The sequence below is a fragment of the Chroicocephalus ridibundus genome, chromosome 3, assembly GCF_963924245.1.
Source record: "Chroicocephalus ridibundus chromosome 3, bChrRid1.1, whole genome shotgun sequence".
Taxonomy (NCBI): domain Eukaryota; kingdom Metazoa; phylum Chordata; class Aves; order Charadriiformes; family Laridae; genus Chroicocephalus; species Chroicocephalus ridibundus.
The window spans coordinates 47,840,695-47,860,279 of record NC_086286.1 but is presented as its reverse complement, the minus strand read 5'-3'; the positions used below and the strand labels follow the sequence as shown (position 1 = coordinate 47,860,279).

Genomic DNA, 19,585 nt, shown 5'->3' with positions numbered 1-19,585 from the left:
AATGTCATCAGAAGCTCTCTGTTTAAGGAGTATGCATATGAGCATACAGTACGGAAGGCCCCAAGAGATACTTGAAGACAGCAGAATCTAGAAGAAGGGAGTCAGAAGCCTCACTAATAAAACCTCCTCTTTTGGAGACACTTTTTACGAAATAATGATTTCCACTCTGGGCATCAGTATTTCCAATGCATTTACTGGATATAAGTGTCTTCTTTTCCTCCTGCCCACCAAGAAAGTTTAGTTCAGAGAAGTTAATTTATGTACTAATTTAAATGACCACATACTTAGTGAACTTACACAACACTTACGCAACTATTGCATAACTTTATAAATAACCCACTGGTTGTTGAATAACCCTCTGGGAGAGCAAAAATAACAGGCTTAATTTTAGTAAAGAGTTTCAGGGTCCTCTGTAATACTTAGGTCTCTCTATAGAGAAGAAGGAGGAAAAAAAAAAAATCTTTACTAAGCAACTTAAATGTAATGCATGAGCATCTCAGAACAGTTGCATTAGAAAAATTTACCTTTTCCATAGAAGAACTTGCGGTAATAATATGCTCCAAGATCAATGTGTTCTATGATGTAACGCTTCACTTTCTCTCTGTGAATGGACTGGTTTTCTCTTGGTACTTCCAGTACTGAAACACCAGCATTTGTGCAATGGGAACTCAGAGAGGACTCAAACGAACAACTTTCACCTGAAGAAAAAGACGCTGAATTTGCCCTAGAAAGTGCAATCCGTCTATCTCCTTCCCCACCAGTTTCGTTCCTGAAGTAAGGGCAACTCAATACTAAATCATTGCTTTTCCCATCACCCTCATCAGCATCTAAATTCTCTTTTGAATTGAGGTCCTCTTTGCTTCCCAAAGGAGATTCACAGTTTCCCGTCTGGCCTGGTGGCATCTGAGTTTGTGACGCAGCTGAGGCCCCAGTGGTTATATTTTTTCTTTTTCCTACATTTACTCTGGTAGCCATTGCTTCATTTATGTTAAACAAAACGCTCTGAACATCATAATGTGCAAAACATTTCTGACAGTTCCAAGAACGAACATTTCTATCAAGTCTATCATCCAGATCAGACGAAAACTTAAAAGTTTCATGCTCGCTTTTAACTGTTCGCAATTTTCTAAACAGAGATGTTTCTACTGCTTCTGATTTTAGTCTCCTCTTGAAAGATTTCTCCCTGTCTCGACCAATAAGTAGGGCACTATCCATATAATCCAAGCCAGAAATCCTGACAAATTCTCCTCTGGAAATCTGCGCAGCAGCATGTAGACTTGGAGAAACTGTCGGGTCACAGTGGAAAAACTCAGAAAATCCAAATGGAGCAAGGGGTTTATGTTCAAAATTTTCCACTCGGTATCCTCTTAGCATTGCAAAAAAGTTTTCTCCAGACAAGCCTTGTCTATCAATTGAAGAGGTGCTGCCATATTCTCTATGAAGAGCTGCTCCAGTATTTGGGTTAACAGCATTCTGGTCTAACACATCTTCAGCATCAATGTCGCTTATTGTCACATCACTGTTGCTTCTTTGCCTTATGGGATGAAGACCCCTTTGAGGGGAATGAACAAAAAGATCTCCAATGGAATATTTTCCCTCCGTAAATTCCAAATCTAACTCTTCTTGCTGTCCATCACTTTGGTCGTTTTGTCCATTTGGAAGTACTGAGCCAACACCTTCGTAACTGGTTGGAGGTCTGTTTTCCCAAGCAGCTTTACTCAGCTCTTTAGAGCAATCCTTTTTAGGAGGCCATTCAGATACCCTTGCTCGAACGCCCATTTTAGGCACAGCTGGTGTACCATTTGCTTGATTATTTTCAGTTTTGCTAGATGCATTTGAAGAAACAGGAGGACCCATGCTGCCATTCAAAGCTTTAAGTTTTCTAGCAAAATAATCATCAGATTGCATGCTTCTTGAAGACTCCCTGAACTTTGAGGAAGTTCTGCTAACTTTGTGCTTATCTTCTTGCAAAGACCTTTGATCAGTCATGTCCAGTCCGTGGGAGGGGAATCACTACTATTGCATAAATTTACTGTTAGTTTTTTTATTACATTGTCTTTTATGGGCCAATAAACTGCAATACAAAAATACAGTTACAGTCTTCCCAGAAGTACAAGCAGAAACCTCAGTGTACCATTTTTGTACAACTTCTGTCAGGAGAGCAATCTTAAAACATTTCCTTCAGTTCAGACGCATTCAGTTCAGTATTAGCCCAGGCAAATTTCTTTTATCTGTTCATAAAAAAAAAGAGAAAGTGTATTAAAATGTTTATAGTCAATAACAGTAAGCTTCCAATGCTGCTTGGATATACACAACACCACATGGAACTGGAACTAATGAGACTTGCTTTTTATGGTTTTCCTATCCTTCATCTCCTAAAACCCAACAAACGCAATTATCCCTGTTTCCCATATGATGCCCACAGGATGCGAGCAGTTTGAACCTGCATATCTCATGGGCTAACCAGTACACACGCACTGAATAGCAGACTAGGTTCTGCCAAGCAGAATAGCCACATACAATTCTCTCTGCGTTTTCTTCAATGCTGACAGAAACTTTGATTGCGGTCAATTGCGAGTTCTTTACATAACATGAACGAACATTGCCACCTAAGACACCTTTTTCAACTTTGCTTGAAACTGGCTAATACACGAAGGAGTTACTGAGGCAAGATTGGTTGCAAATGTAAGCAAAATATATGAAACAGACAGGACCTTAACAAAGAAAAGTGTTTTGTCGCATTTAAGACAACATTTTAAAGGTAAGTAATCTCTCCATTAGGATTAATTCAGTGAATAAATGCATTTCGCTTACCCTCCCCCGGTTTCTCCCTAAAGGGAAATCTACTTACATTCCTTTATTTGAAGTGTCAACTATTATTTAGCTGTGTAAAACAGTTACAGTTTTTTCTATCACATTGTATTCCTCTGGTTGGGAACCTAGACTGTTAACTCAGTTACTGTGCTAAAGAACGTCTGCTGTCTTCCGCAAATAAGAAAAGATAGTAGCCCTATTGATAAGTGTTAATTTGCTTACAGAATAGGAATTGTTACAATATAAAAGTATTCTTTAATGGCTTTAATGGTCTTAAGAATGACCATGACTCATGCTGTGAAGATTCATTTGCAGGCAGAGCCCATCCTTTAACCCACTGCATAAAACTAGAGTAGAATGAGAGACAAGACAGCATGTTATATACTTCCTGATCAGCTTTTGTTCCTTGAACAAAAACACCAACAAAATGATGTTTTAACATGCTGCACATAAGCATAATACACATTTTTCAGAGTTTAAAAAAAAGGTCAGAGGTAAGAGGAGCTCAGAAGATAAGTGGTTTTTTTCCCCTACATTTAATGACATAAAAATTCTTAATAAAAAAAAAAGAAAAAAGAGACCAGTGTGAGGCAGAGGGGCAAAAGAATATTATACATTAAAACTTGACAGATTATTTTTTCTGCTTGTCAGAAATCAACACAAAGTTGTGTTTGATACAGCAAACTTCAGGATTCTTCTAATGAAATGGGTTAATAAACACAAGTTAGAGTTACATTATCATCATGATTGACATGGTTTCTATGTGACTGTTACAAGGAATGAGTGACAATGACAATATAACATTGCAGCTTACTTTCCCTCCGTATGAATCCCTCAGTTCTCCTGTTTGATGGCCAATGATGTCAATTAAAACAAAATTTTTGGTTCCTTATGGGAGTCCAAAAGATTGTTTAAACAACTGATGTGTTCAGAGAAACAGTATTTCAAAAGTAGCACACTACCACCTCAATTATTTTCAATCCAAATCCACAATGTGATTTACCATTTAGCCTCACAAACAGCTGTATTTGTGGAAAGCACAAGAGAGCCTGAAGGCCACAGGAAAGCAAGACTTTTTTGTACGTGTGTGCAGTGTTAGCTTAAATACTTGATGAAGTATGGCCTGAGTAGTTTAAAACAAAGGTACATTGCAAAAGGTAGTATTTAAAGAAAGAATTATTTTTCTTTACACTGTAAAGCTGGTGTGACAGAAGACCAAAGAAATGTCTGTTTTGGAACTGCAGATTGACTTTTTATTGGAAATGTTAATATTTGAAGATGTGATGCTGTACATTTAAGGTATACTGGTAAATACTTATTTTTAAATCTGAAGTCGACCTAATTGAAAAAAATCTGCCTGTTTTTAATATAAATGTATGTGTTTTGTTACTGACCATTCCTGTAACTCAGTACAACAGCATGTTTTGGTTGAAAGCTGACCTCTGCTGATGGATAGCACTATATTCTCCTGTCCTTGCTGTTCTTTAAGGTTTTTCTGTCTTTCCGTAGTAAGAATTTAACAACTCACAAACTCTTCCCTATAGATGTTGATATTGTTTATTATAAACCAATTTTGCTTGCTGAATGTAATAAACTATCACTTTGCCAAAGAATGCTGTCAATACGATCATAAGCACCCTTCTCTTCAGACCCATACAGTCCTTTTGGTCAAGTTCTTCACTTCTCTCTCTTCTCGTCTCATCCCAGCATTTCAGAATGGACTCCCTGACAGATACAGTCAGAAAAGAAGAAAAGCTGGATGCCTACCCTGCTGTTGTGCTCCTGCCAACCCTTCCCACTAAGGCTGCTGGATGTTATGCAAATAACTTCAGTTCCTTCCACACAGCTACAAAGACTTCCTTCTGAGCTCAATACAGCAGCTGGTTTGTTAGCCACAGTTACAGTTCTTTAACATGGAATGATTCCAAGTTTCCTGGGGACCTGGATACGTGCCCACAAATGTTCCTGTGCCAGTAGCAGAGCAATGAATAAGAACTGTACTATTGGACTACCCTGTCAAAAGGAGGCTGTTTGGTAATGCTGCCTCATGTCAGCCTTGATAGATGGAAATGAATTATTTAAGAAGTCTTTCTGTGATCATTTTGTTGATCAAGACTTTGGAAATCTGCCCCTGTTATTATGTAATGTTATCATCCTAAAAAGAATGCATAATTTGGATGAAAGCATTAATTCTACTATTTATCAAGATGACAATTCTATAAACCTTGACACTCAAGCTCTACTAATCTTAAAAAATGGGAAGTGCAATTTGATAAAATAGGAGCATAGGCAGGGATGATACGCCAAAAGCTGAAGATCAGACATTTCATTTGCATTCAATTGATTCTACACAGCATTTTCAGTGTGTTCAGAGTCTGGTTAGTTTCCACTCTTCAACAAAACACTTAGTAGGGCAGTAGTGTTATGTATTTTGCCAGTATAGCAGAGTAGCAGTTACACAATGGCTACTTTATGGGAATCCAAAGTTTGCAAGAAAATTCTGCCTTCGGGCCCGTGCTTTTAAGTGCAATGAAAAAGAACAGTGCAAAGGAGAAATGAACACGGTTCATGAGCTGCCTGTATTTTCACAAGTTCTGAACCAGACAACCCACTGAACGAACCTGTCACAGGGTATCATTTCCTAAAACAAAGGAAACTAGGAAAAAAATAAGCAATTTTTGAAAGAGAATCATACAAAAGTTTTTTTAATGGAAGTTCAAACTTGTTTCAGTTTGCTTATTTTTAAAAACAGACTACATCAGCAAATGTTTTTAGATTTACGTATTTTCAGTATATCTGTTAAACAGCACTTATTTCTTAATGATTCCTAAATCAGAACTATCCAGTTCCCAGAAGCGAAATGAAGGCTATGCTTGGTTATCAAGCCATGTGTCTCCAAGCCAGAAAATTCTGGTCACAGTGAACTACGATATCATATCATATGACAGTTGATTATGATGTCATGCGGGAGAATTATTACTGCAGATAGCAGTATGGAAGAGGAAAATGAGTTCTTCATGCATTTGTTTTCATGCAAATGTCTTTAGAAAACCATGATATTTAAGCATAATTGTCTTTAAATAGAATATTTCTTTCAAAGTTTTGCATGAGGCACAGTGAATATTAAAGGATAACACTGACTATAATTGAGCCACTTATTCAGATTGCAGCTGTGGAAAATGGATTGGAAATAATACAATGAACAAATTATGAGCACAGCTCATGAAAAAAATGGTTCAAATTATTATACATCAAATTTACAATTAAAGCTATAACTATTACAGTATAAATGGTTACTTCTCATATGCATATTTCAGATTCTTGATAAATATGCAGACAGAGACAAGAGGCAGAAGATGGGAAGACCCTCATTTGACTAATGGAAATACATATGAGCTTCTGTGTAGTGTATATTTGTTGTACACTTCCATAGCTGCGCTGTATTTCTTCACATTTACAGTCTTCGCTTGCAAGAGAAATGCATGAATAGAAAATGAAAAGAATCCTTTGTTGAAATTACATAGTTACCTAAATGTATCTACAGGATAATCTACCAACAACCATACCAAAGCTTAGTTGATTTGGGGGTTGGCAGGAAAGAGGTGTAACTAAGAGTGACAACAGTCTATGTGACTCTCAGTGCTGGTGTAAGACCATCACATTTCTTATCGAAACAGTGAAATTGCATTAGTTTGGAACTGATGCAAGATTTGGGGTTAATAAAAATTAAAACACCACACTCTGTTCCTCTAATACAGTTCCCTTTAACAAAGAAAATGGCAGATAATGTAAATATTGAGACAGAGATGCAACGTGCAATGTTAGAGCAATAGACCTTTAAAATAGAACTTTGAATTCCACAGCTGTTGGGTACTGTTCAATGAAAGGTGTTTTATTTTTAAGAAAGAGAGATCTCCAATCATAACTGCTCTCCCTCATTCACAGGCTGAGAAAAATATAATTTACAGGAATAATTGTATAAGATCTAACAGTAAAAACCAGACCCCCTCAAAAATATTGGACTTGTGTTTGTCTTATATGGTCAAGATCCCCCACTGTCATCTTGGCTTTTCCAGAGAAAATAATTTAATAAAGCACACCTTCCAATTACAAAATACTAAATTCATTACTACTAGTTCATTGGGGTTTTTTGGGTTTTTTTTTTCTGTTGTTTTTTTTTTGTGGGTTTTGTTTTGTTACAGATTGTTATTAACCAGTACAATTTTTTGGCAGTCTTTACAATTGCAAATAGAAGTTATATACCTGTCAGTCAAGTTCTTGTATCAGTGAAAATTTAAAAAACAGAATGCAAACTGTCTTTGTTTCCTCTCATTCTTTCCATTCATGAATCTAGGCATCAAAGGGCAGGATAACAAAAAAGAACCCTACTCATTGAACTTTAAATAATCTGTTTTCTACAGGGAGACTAAAATGACATCCAGAACACAATTTACATGCATGCACATTATCTCTTCAGGACAGAAAAAAAGTATGGCAGACTGGATGACTCTAAGACATTTCCCTATCTTAAAGTATTTAGATGTACTTATCTCTGTGCCTCCAACATTTCGTTGTAATTGTAATTTCCTTGTAGCTATATTTATCCTCAAAATATTGATAATACAGAATTCTAATTCCAGTTTCATCTTTGAGAATGAAGAGTCTTGAACACATACTGATACAGGTGTGTCATAAAAACCAAGATTCTTAACAAAGAAATACCAGTCAGCAGATAAACAGAAGTACATTTTGTATAACAATTTTTGTATTCAGAGTAGTTTGACAGCTTACAAAGTAGGGAGTAAAAACTTGTTTGCATGACATGTACTTTTCCTCAACTAGTAGAACCTTTGCAGTGAGTTCAGATTAGACAGAGTAAAGATGATTCACTTTCAGTTACAATATTGAAACATGGTATTGAAGCAAGTTCCACTCAAAAACAACAGAAAAGTACTTTCAGTGGTCTTCTCAGGCAAGTTGGGCAACCTCTGAATCCTCAGTAGAAACAGTACTGCCCACATGCTCCGAAACTGTCATATGTCCACCGATTCTTGAATTGCCCCTTCCTGGTTGATGCATGTATTCTCATTTAAATTGTATAATCCCCAAGGCAGGGACTATTTCTTTGTCCTGTCCCAACAGGATCCTCATACGATGACCCACTGTAGGGGGTGTGAAATACTATGCTAATCTAGTTCGTAAACAACAAGTGGACCAAGTTATCTTTCTCAGCTTTGCCTCTGGAAGTAAAGGCAGGACTTGTGCACCACATTCACATCGTTCAAACACAAGGAAAAGGACTAACATGTGCTGACTCTAAGCAATCATTTGCATAATCCAAAAGGAAAGTCAGAAGTTGCTGAATAATCTGTTGCCTGAAAATGAGCTTTTGACAGCCAATTGTATGCATTGGAAGAACACTCAAAAGAGAAATCCAGCATCTGTAAAGCAGCTAGCGGAAGATTATACAGAAAGGAGAATATTTGTGGTGTATATTGAGGGAGGAACATACTACATGTGTTTCATTTCAAAACAAATGTTTTACCTTGAAGTAGTTAATATACATTAACAAATACTAAGAATGCTAAGTTTCTTAGGTAGCTCTTATAAGATACTAGCAGAAACAAAAAGCCACTCAGCGATTTAGAAGAAATAATGGAAGTGTACTCCATTATTTTAAAACAATGAAAAGAACACATTCTACCTTCTCCCAGAATCAGTCACATTAGAAATTATCTTTTTTATTATAATTCAAGCTCAGCACACAAAATGTGTTTCCATTGAACTTCCAATGGAAAAGCGGTCTCCTCAAGAGCAGGCATAGATAAAACCAGGTGGAAAAAGAAAACCACAACCCACAAAATATTAAGAAATGCCTTGTCTGTTTCATTAAAAGAAGTAACACTAAGAATTTTTGCCCTCACAATACATAAAAAATTGCTGCAGATGGAATGTTGTGATAGAAAAATTAGAAGTACTTAAATAACATCATTATCTATACTTATAAATCTACAAAAATTTAAAACTTCAGGAAGAGAAGATTATTTATAATAGGTAAATACGTTTATATAAATTTCTGGATGAAGGTGTTAGCACTGTATTTTCCAGAGAAATTATCTCGAGCCCTTTTTGGAATATATGTGTAAGGCTGTTTTCACATACTGCATACTTATGCATTAATACTAATGCTTTCGATTATTCTGAAAAAAATTAGGAATATTGGAGTTGGTGCCTCCTGGGGTATCTGAAGAAATGGTTTTTAATTAAAGGTGGATAAGAAAGGAGAGATGTGCTAACATTTTAACTTATTTCACATTCAAAGGTAGAAATTTGGAAGCAGGTTCAGAGGCTCCACTGAAGCTGAATAAGGAGTCAAGTGCTGGAATAGGAGAAATTATTCAGTAAGAGAACAAGATTGCAAGCTTTGACTTTTCAGAGTCTATATGCCACAAAAATTCATAAAAGGCAATTCCATTTTTTAAGTCTACTACAGTGAGGCCCCAAATAAAGCTTTTTTTATCCACTCAGTGAAAAGATAAAACAATAAATCTATTAAACAGCCGAGACTGCCTATTCCATGAAGCAGGTTTTAGACTCTGGCACAGTATTCAACAGAGATTTTGAAATGTACAAACTCATTTTTAGCCAGAACTAGAAAGTTCTCTTATTGTCTCTATTATAACTGTGTTTCATAGTAAAATCTGCTTCAGACAAGAGCAGAGAATAAGCTTGTGATGTTCACACTGGAGAGGTCAGACTATTTGCGTTGTCCTAAGCACGTACTTGGATTCCACGGTATGAGCTCACAAACCCATACATTGGACATCATCTCCAGAGAGCACCAAATTCCTCCAAACAGAAAAACACTTAGCACTAGAACAATACTAATGCTGTTTCCACCAGAAATACTCTCTCCAATGCATCATGAGACATACTGCATATGATTTTTAAGGGTACCTGATTTTTTTGAAATAGAAAAAGCCTCCTTAAAACAAAAGACAAACTCAGTACATCCACTGGTGAAAGAGATAACCAAATAGGGTGTACAGATTTTAATCACGGGGACATAACAGCTTGAGCTTGAGAAACAAGCTCCATATCCCATTTCAAAAATCTTCCCTTTTGACAAATTACCATCAATAAGACTGTTAACGCCCAACGCACAAAGGAGGTGTGCTGATTCCCTTCCCTTCTTCTGCTAGACCTACTGCATTCACCTGACGTTTCCAAACACCACCTGGTACTGAACAATAGTTTGGTCAAAAAGCACTTCTGAGATAGCCAGCCTAGAAGCCAGTCGTTCTACAGCTTCATACAGCTATTACCTACTTCTTACCAGGTGAGTCTTTACAATAACAGTGTTTCTCAAAATTTTTCAGAGTGTGGCTCCTGTCAAAAGACCTGTCTTTTGCCATTCCGACCAGCTGCCTTCCCCCAGGATGGATGAAAATAGTCTGTAATTACTAAATGCAACTGTAGACATTCACTTACACACTCCTTAGGAAGTGAGCTGATGCAGCTAACACCACTTTTCCTAACACCTCTTGGCAAAGAGGGAATGACAAAGTGGCTAAATGAAGGTTTAGAAGTTCAAGTTAATTCATTTCTAGGGGGAAAAAGAAAAAAGAGCTTAAGTCCACTTCATTGTTAAAGCAAAGGAGAATTTGAACAATCTCATCCATCATAAAAGTTCACAACAATGAAAAAAACCTAAAAGAACACGCTCTTCCACTAATTTATAAAGAAACAATTAACACTGTCTATGACAACCGATGGACTATTCAAAAACTCAAAACATTCTAGTGTAGTAGAGATCTAAACTATTCAGTGGGAAGACAGTACAGAGGCATATTTTATGGAAAAAAATAGAAATACTAGCTTTGCTTCTATTTATTTTGTTTTCAAGGAAGTAAAACAAAATTTAAGTTTTATGCTATGTCATTTGTCAGTAGAATGGCTCTGATGTCATAGTTCTGAATTATTTTTAGTAGTAATGAAGAAAGTGGTTGATTAAAGTAAAAGAAGTTTTAAAGAAAATAAGTTTTAAAGGAAATAATAGCCTTATCTGCATTGTTTTTTTTATGGAAACTGTTTTAGTTTGACCTTAGTTCTTTACTAACTGGCATGAACTGTGAGGTAGCATAAACTGATATTACTGGCCAGTTATCTGAACCTTTCAAACTGACCAGGGTTCTGCAGTTTCAGATGTCAGCAAGTAACTTCTCATGTACTTCTGCATCACTTTAGAGCTCTAAAGTATTACTTCACGTCACCGCACATCAAGCTCTTTTAAAGAAAGTATTTTTTGAGAACAGAGATTTAACTTTTTTTCTATCCTTTCTCTCTGAATCAAAAAAGCAGAGATTCCATATAGAAAGAAAATACGTTGAAATCTATGGTCACCATAATACACTGAATTCATATAATCTTACTACATAAAACCAATTTTGTTCTTAGTTTTACAATGTAAATTTGGAAAACTGATTTCATAATATTAACAAAATACATTAAATATCTTGGTAGTTACCAAGTAACTTGGTGACTTGAGTCCACATGACATTTCTAAGCATATGCAATTGAGCCTGGACCACCTGGCACTGAGCAATCCAGTTTGTGCAAACAAGTGCCTCTCTGAGACAGCCAACCTATAGGCCAGTTGTTCTGCAGCTTTGCAGAGTCACAGTTCTTTTTTCGATGAATAAAACCTTTTCACATAATTCTAGACACAAACAGGACATTAGCTGGAGTGAGAGCGTTGATAGCAGAATATTATTCTTCATTTTTGAGCAGTCCACTCAAATTCAGCAGGACTTGATAGCAATAAAAAGTCATTGCCATCTGTTCAGTGATCATTTGATATCTTATCTAGAATCAAAATGATGTCAAGCTAAAAAACTTGTTATCAATGAGAGTTAAAAGGGTCATAATGGAAAATAATTTTGGTAAAAGTTTTATGTAAACTTTATGGAACACTTCCTTCTGCTCCCCCCTCAAAAAAAATCCAAACAAATCAAAAACAAAAAAAAAAACACAAACCAATAAGATAACTTAATCATTGCTCTACAGTTATAGCTTTAGTTTGTTAAGTTAAAGCACATGCCAGAGAACTTTCTGGAATAGTCCCGCTGAGAAAATATGCTATATATTCATTCAGAAAATAATTGTCTTCAAAATTATAGTATGGAAATACGTTTCAAAAATTCCGAGCCAGATCAGCAAGACTTCATTTTCCTAAATTGAAAAGATGACTTCTCATCATATATATGAATTTTCCATACAAAGCCATCATCATGACTGGGGTTAAGGAACACAGATTCAGTGTGGTATCCCGTCCTGTTAGAGAGACATTAAAACAAACATCTTGATTCTTAGTATGACAACAATGGACTAAACTAGCCTTTAAAAAGCTACAATCCTAAAAATAAGTTTTTAGTAATTCAGGACTCTCTTCTTTGTCCCCCTACTCTCAGTCTTATCTCTTTCTTTGGATTCTGAAAAAAGTCCTGTATGGGGTGATACATGAGGTGATAGCTACAAGCTATCATAAATGTGCTGTCATCTTCCTAACCTTACAATACTGGGCCTAAAGGTAAAAATTTTGGAAAGAGAAGTCTTGCTTTAAGATGACTTACTGAAATACTCAGCAATTTAATAATTAGTAATTTACCTTTAAATAGCTCTCTGAACACATGAATAAGAAATAATACTACGAGGAAGCATGAAAAATGTACTTGTGGTCCACTGCTGCTAAGCATGGGCAATGTTAATTATAAATTCATATTCATCTGGAATGGTTTGCTTTTATAGGGCCAATTTTTTTTTAACTTTTGTTTTTAAAATTCTGATTACATAACACCCCATCCAATAATTCCGACACTGAATTTTATATTTGATTTATCAAGTTCTGCTCCTTATGTAAACGAAAACGTTCAAATAGGAGGGTATAATTAACTGATCCAAACTGTTCACACACAGGCAGAGTAATGCAGTGTAGGCATAGTAAAAAATCTGTCTCTGAATTTCATTATTGGCCTTGATTTAGCAAAAAGTTTCTGGTCAGCCAACAAACTGTATATCATTCACACAGACTGCACATTTCTGGAACTGTGTTTTTACTTGGTGTCAGTGCATATCTCCCTCTTTTTTGCAGCATATTTGCATTATGGAAACTACAGATTTATTTCAAAACTCAAATTTAGAAAAGAACAATTTCTAAGTTTCTGACTCTTCAAAAGCTCATATTGGATCATAAGACAAACTACACATTTGACACATAATCTAAGTACATTACATTCCTTCTTCCCAATGCATACTCACCTACTTTATTAGTAAAATCCACAGATTATTTTTCCCCAAAATTCAGGATGTTATCAAATAAAATCCTGTTTTCTTTACAACCTAGAGAAATGTCTTCTGCTAAAATGAACTCTGACTGCATATTTGTCAACAAATTATAAATTGCTTACAACAGGTCTCAGCTATTTGTGTCAACATTATGTATGACCCTTTACGAAAAGTATCCTTATCTAGGGCAATTCATAATGTGACTTTAAAGGTTTTTCTACAGATTCGTCTCAGCTAGCTTTTCTGCATTTTTAAACAAATAAATGTACATGAGACTAAAAAAAACCACCCCAAACCACCAAGGCAATTAAAGATGCACTAAAATATCCATACAATAAGTTAATGTGAATTTTTACTGGCTTGAATAAAGTATGATCAGTAGTAATCTTCTGTAATGCAAAAGGCAATAAAATAAAAATAGTCAGGGATTTACTAACCATCAATCATGATTTTTTTTTTAAGTGAAAAATAATTTAACAAAAAACCCAACCCCACAGATACACAGAATATTAATACTTCATTTTTTATGCAAGTGTATAGTTCAATTGTTTGAATTTCTTCCAGTTGAACTATATGGGAGCAAATTTTTGTGCATGTTTACGGCTGCATTCCTCAATACGGACACTTACGCTACAGTGTGTGTAAAGTACGCAAAAATATTTTTGCATATAAATGCATACATACCCTTATTAGTCCACATTAACAATGATTTTGCAAAAAGACATATGTAAATTTTTGTACCATCTTTAAAGGTAAATATAATAAAAAGTTATTGAGGAAAAAAAACAGTGCCAAAGTCTCAAGAATTGCTGTTTCAATATATAGCAGCCTTTTATCACATCATTAACTAGGTTGTCCACATTTCACTGTGAAGATTTCATTATGCAGATTTATATTTACAAAACAAATAGCATATATATGGCTTTCCTTCCATTCTAAGGATTTTTTCACTTTCTGTAAAAGTGATGGTGTGCATCTGCATGCCACGTTTGCTGCATACACCAAGAATTCTTTGCTTCTCACGATGTAGCTCACACCCATATTTATGCCAATGTTTTCCTTCTAATGCAGGAGTCTTCCAGTCTCCCATTTTTATCTCACCTTGAGGATGCCGTGCGCTTATTCGCTTCTGCTTTTCTCAATTTCCATGTACTAGGAACCATGTATTCACCAAATCATATCTAATTCATGCAACATTTTCCTTCTCAATCCATACTTATATCATCCTCCTTTCAAGGAGCACAAGCCATAGTTTACATGTGTTAGGACCATGACACCCTTGGGTCTGGAATGAGAGCATTCACAGATAACAGTTATTCAGGCATAGCTATTCAGAATGTAAATGGGCCAATAAGGTAAATTAAGATGCCTGGCAAAGTTAGGATGGTAACGGCTGTCAACCACCATTTGTTTAATTTGCAGGCAATTACGAGATGGCAAAAGCTAGCAGCTTCGCTAATCACCAGCCAAAAGCTCCCACACATCCACACTATCTTCTTTCTGTTTTCCACCCAAATCAGTTGGTTTCTACTCATTGATGGCTAAAACCATTCTGGAAATTCCAGAAATAACCCGATAACAAGGAACCCGATCCCTTGTTCAAAATCATCTATTATCAAGAAACGATCTACCTGGTCCTGGCAAGTTCAGCCTCCTATAACATCTTGAAATCAAAAGAAAAATCTTTATCATTGTCTTCCCCTAAGCCCATTCCTTCCTCTTCTATAAATATCCTTTTCTTTGTCCTTTCCAAGGTCTACTACCCTGACAAAAGTCCAGCTTTCCAACATAGCATTTAAGTTCAGCCAACTTTAAAAACATGTCCCTTTGGTTTAGCCTTCTTAGCTAGAAATATTCACTTCAGGTTCTATTTCATTCTGCAGTTTCCCTATTAACTTCCTCACCGAATGCTTTGTCCTCTTTGATGTCACTGCTGTTCCTCTACTGCTGCTTCCTTTATCTCAGTATTTTTTCCTTCTTATTAGTATCTTCCTAAAGTATCATCCAACAGTCCCTTCTATTCTACCAAGGTATCTCTTTGTGGTATTCAAGACAGTCGGACGAGACACTGTACAACATTACTAGCATCAGTTACCTTACTTTCCTTTATCCTTCTCTCCAGGACAGTAAAGAAGCTACTGGACTTTTAAAAGTGTCCACTATGCTGATTAGCTAAATGTTGTTTCTTTTCCTTTGAATAAGAAGGGTTTGTACCTACACTCAACAGTTAATACCATGCATTACACTCAGGTGCTAACCCATCCATCTCCTGTCAAAACCAAGGCAAAACAAATATGTACTTCAATGTGTCCTTAAAGTCAGCAAATGATCTACTTCAAACAATAGCCTAGAGAGAATTCCAAGGAACAAAGTCCCTCAGAGAACACTCTGTCAGCAACTCCTTCAATTACAAAAACTGACAAGCTTAGTGAGAAAATGAGTAAACACAAATAAGAACTTAAAGATCACAATTTACACATTTTTAGTATCGATAAACTAAATGAGATATTAATATGGAAAACAATGTATAGTAGCTCTGTGGTACTATATCCTATATTTTTTAAACTAGATTTTTTTTTTATTTTATTTCACTTTTCGGCTTTTTTTAGAGGAGACCTAATAGAAATATTTAGACTTTGCTTTTTAAAAAACAATAATTAAATACTTCAGAAACCGATTAAAGCTACTTGTAAGTGTTCAGTTAATTCTTGAGTTTAAACACTGAGATGACTATGTAAAAACCTCAAAGACGCATACCAAAGCCACAAAATAATTTGAACAAATGGAAAATATATGAAGAAAAAAAAAATTACAACACCTGTATCAAGAGAACTGAAATAACTGTTTTTGACCAAAGTACTTTATGAATGCAAAAAAGTGTCTTGAAGATTAAACGTGAATGCCATATTATTTTGCCACACCTTCCTGGAAACCTGTAATTCATAAGAGGAGTAATGTGTTAACTGGAATTAGGTTTTTTTCTTGCTAAGACACTTCAAAAATACATTTTAATAATAAAGACTAGACTTAGCGTTCCAGTCAAAACAATTCTGCTGATTAAACGGAAGTGGGGTTCTCTCTATGCTTACTAATAAAATTCTTCATGAAACAAATAAGGCCTATCAACTCATGAGTCAATCAGTTCTTCCATTCTAATAATCAATGTGGAAGTCGTAACGTTTGAAACTAAGCCAAATATTATTCCTTGCCAACAAACGCCAGTTAGATAGAACTAACAGAATTAGTCCTAGCAAGAGGTAACAGACCAATTTGTTAGTCTTTGCAGCAAATTAAAAGCAAATCCGTAGTCACATTTCTCAGGTAAAACACTGACCCTTCCCCATTTGCCTAGTTTGACTGTCCCCCTCTCTCCCCAGTTTCAGATGAAAGTCTCTCTCCTGTTTGAATGGACTCGGTCTAGTACCAACTGCACATAAGTGGTGACCTTGTATGCAGGAACCACTCAAGGGAGAATTTTAGAAGGGAATAGTTCTTTACTGCTGTGTTTTCTCCAGGAACACAATTTCCTCACAAGTCTGTACAAGCAGCTAACATTATGTCTGACGTAAAGCCACGCACTTTGTCAAACATACCTGTCAACTCATTTGGAGGTAAAGCAATGAGTCCATCTAACCCCCTCCCAACCACCTAAGAAGCTTAAATAAGTTAGTCAACTTCTTAAAAATACAGTGGCAGTTTAATACTGCCTTAAAGCATTACTAGAACCAACTTTCTAGCTAGAAGAAAGCGATTAAATGCTGCAAAAAAATAATCAGGTCATCTTAATGCAACAGTTCTTTTCATATTTGGTGCTCAAACAAGGTATAACTTGAATGAGTATTTGTTGAATCTCTTAATTTTTAATAAATTTAAATAAACCCAGTTTTTAAAGCAGGCGTCAGCAACATTTGTAACTAAGTTTGAAAAATGCACATTATTAAACAAACACACAAAAATTGAATGCAATTTACTGATATACGATTATTTATTCACACACACACAATGACTCTACATTGGAATGAGATAGAATTCAATACACCATGCAAACTGCTTTGCACATTAAAAAAGTTGGGTAAAACTACTATAGTAGCATATTGTGCTTAAGCTAAACAAGACAGGCATTATTTCCATTGAACTCTACAGAACCCCAGTGACAGTGTAAAGTGACGAAGTGACGGGGGAAAGAGTACACATTAACATAAAAATTCTGAGTCTACTAGAGAAAAGCAGCTTTGTGGAAAACTGTAGAACTGAAGTACAAATACAGAAAGAATTATTCAGAGCAGCTACCCAGTACAACACAGTAAACATCTTAACCTGAACTACTCTGAGAAGGAATTGAATTAGAGTTTCATTTTTGTTACTGGTGTTTGTGTTGGGTTTGGTTGTTTGGGTTTTTTATTTTTGTTTGTTGGGGTTTTGGGGGGAGGTTGGGGTGTTGTTTTTTGGGTTTTTTTTGAAAAAGTTATTTTACTAATTAAAACAAATGAGTACAGTCTGTTCGATATACATCTTGCTTTCTAAGCCACATTTATGACTACATATTCCTGCTGTGTTGCAATATCACTTGGATTCCAGTAAAAAAAAGTTCTGACTTCTCTGTTTAATAAAGGGAAGTAAATTAAATCTTATTGCAACAAGACTACAAAACAGAACCTCAGCAATCAACGCCCCAGTGAAATACCAAAACTACTGAGCAACTGGCTACTCTGAAGTGGGGAGGCATTTAGAGGAAAGTCTGCAGATCTCCACTTCATCCTCACCAAATACAGAAACACTTAGAAACCAAAATATTCACGTAACAGAAAAAGAATAAAATTCTTCCCGGTTCTAGCTATCATCAACATCTAATAATTGTAGCCAAGACAACGGAAGTAGATCCTGAGCCTGAGTAATGGACATGTAGGCAGTACTTTTCTGGAGACCTTTGATTCCAGAGAAGAAATGAATATCACTTGACAGACCACGTATGTAGCCAATGGAAAGATTTTTTTAAACACGAAACAGTATGAAAAACAGATGTCTTCTGATTCAACTAATAAGTAGATTTCATAACTACTGAATAAAGAAGGTAGCATGTACGTTACAGAATAAATTAAGTGTGAACGATACACTGCAAAGATTCAACCATGGAATACATACAGACACTTCTATCCTGCCTTCGTAAGGGCATTTCTTGTAAGGGAGCACAAGAACTAGAAGTGCTCAAACAAAAACAACCACCCACCCCTAATCCATCACACAGATAGTCTTCATAGGAGGTATGGGATACCAGTAAGGCTTCCTTCCATGCTATGAAACAAGGTCATTTTACAACATTCTGTAATTTAAACATAGAAAAACATTTGTTTACACTGTGCTTAGTTCTAATTCTGCTAGCTAGAGAGGAAAACACAAGTAAAAAACTGTTTTAGTAAAATCTTCACTGAGCAGTATGCCCAACAGTTGGGCAGTTGCCAGGCGAACACTTAAGGGAAATGTACCATGTAAAAAGCACAGAGCATTAAGGTGGTGACACTTGATCTAATCAAAATAATGGGAGTTGCTGTCTGTATGCAAATCAGCATGGTTATTGGGAGTTGAAAGGAGACAGTAAGTATATTCTAGTCAAAGCTGACACTTAGAAGTCAGTAAGAGCAATTAAAAAAAAACAACCAAAAAACAATAATCTGTCAGTTAGAAAACTTAAGTTATATGTTAACAGTCCAGGCATGGAGAAGGAGCAAAAAATAGGAAGAAGAAAATAAATCAACTATAAAGAAAACTGCAAGAGAAAATACTTTTAATAGGACTCGACAATTAAATTAAACACTACCAATTAATTCTAACCAAAATTACCGTTTCCTTACCAGCATTTCTCTCTACCTCTAAGTCTAGAAAACATCCAATATAAATCAGTTTTGCAGATCGTCTTCTACCCATGGCCTGAGCAAGATTGGACTGCTTGATCCCTCAGGTTAGGAAGCATATGAACACATATGCCTAAAATACAAACCAGATATAAATGTATGCACCAGTAGGTCCAGGAGGTTTGCATGTGCCAGTTGAGCTCAGTTCTCTTCGCTTTCACAATTATGTGGATCATGTGCACATAACCTTGCGTCTTAACTGAAGCAAAAGGAAAGAAGCTGTTGTACAATTATTTCAGGGAAGGGATAAAAGACAGGGGGGAGTATTGCCTTACAGGTGAAACAAAGAGAAGGAAAAAGTATGAGAAAGCTCCCGACAAGGGAGCATGTAGGTGATGAGCGGCACGCAGTAGAATGCACTCTATCACCAGCCCCTCATCACCCATCCACTGAGCTTATGGCCAGCACTGGGGAGGTTAGTATGAGAGACTGATTTTTCTGGCAAAAGTAGTAAAAACATTCAGCTTAGTTAAGATTTATTCATATTTCACTCAGCACCAAAGTAATAGATTTGAAAA

The 19,585-nt window shown here is 35.9% G+C and overlaps 1 protein-coding gene across 4 annotated transcripts in view; it reads right to left on the bottom strand.

The window, feature by feature from the left end:
• The window catches only part of SIPA1L2 (signal induced proliferation associated 1 like 2), a 151,733-nt gene that overhangs the window by 85,782 nt on the left and 46,366 nt on the right, over positions 1-19,585 (bottom strand). For all 4 annotated transcript variants that reach the window (XM_063329034.1, XM_063329035.1, XM_063329036.1 and 1 more), the window contains exon 3: positions 525-2,231. In XM_063329034.1, coding sequence (XP_063185104.1) covers positions 525-1,989 — 1,465 coding nt within the window. In that variant the 5' untranslated portion in view covers positions 1,990-2,231. The remainder of the gene's footprint in view (positions 1-524; positions 2,232-19,585) is intronic.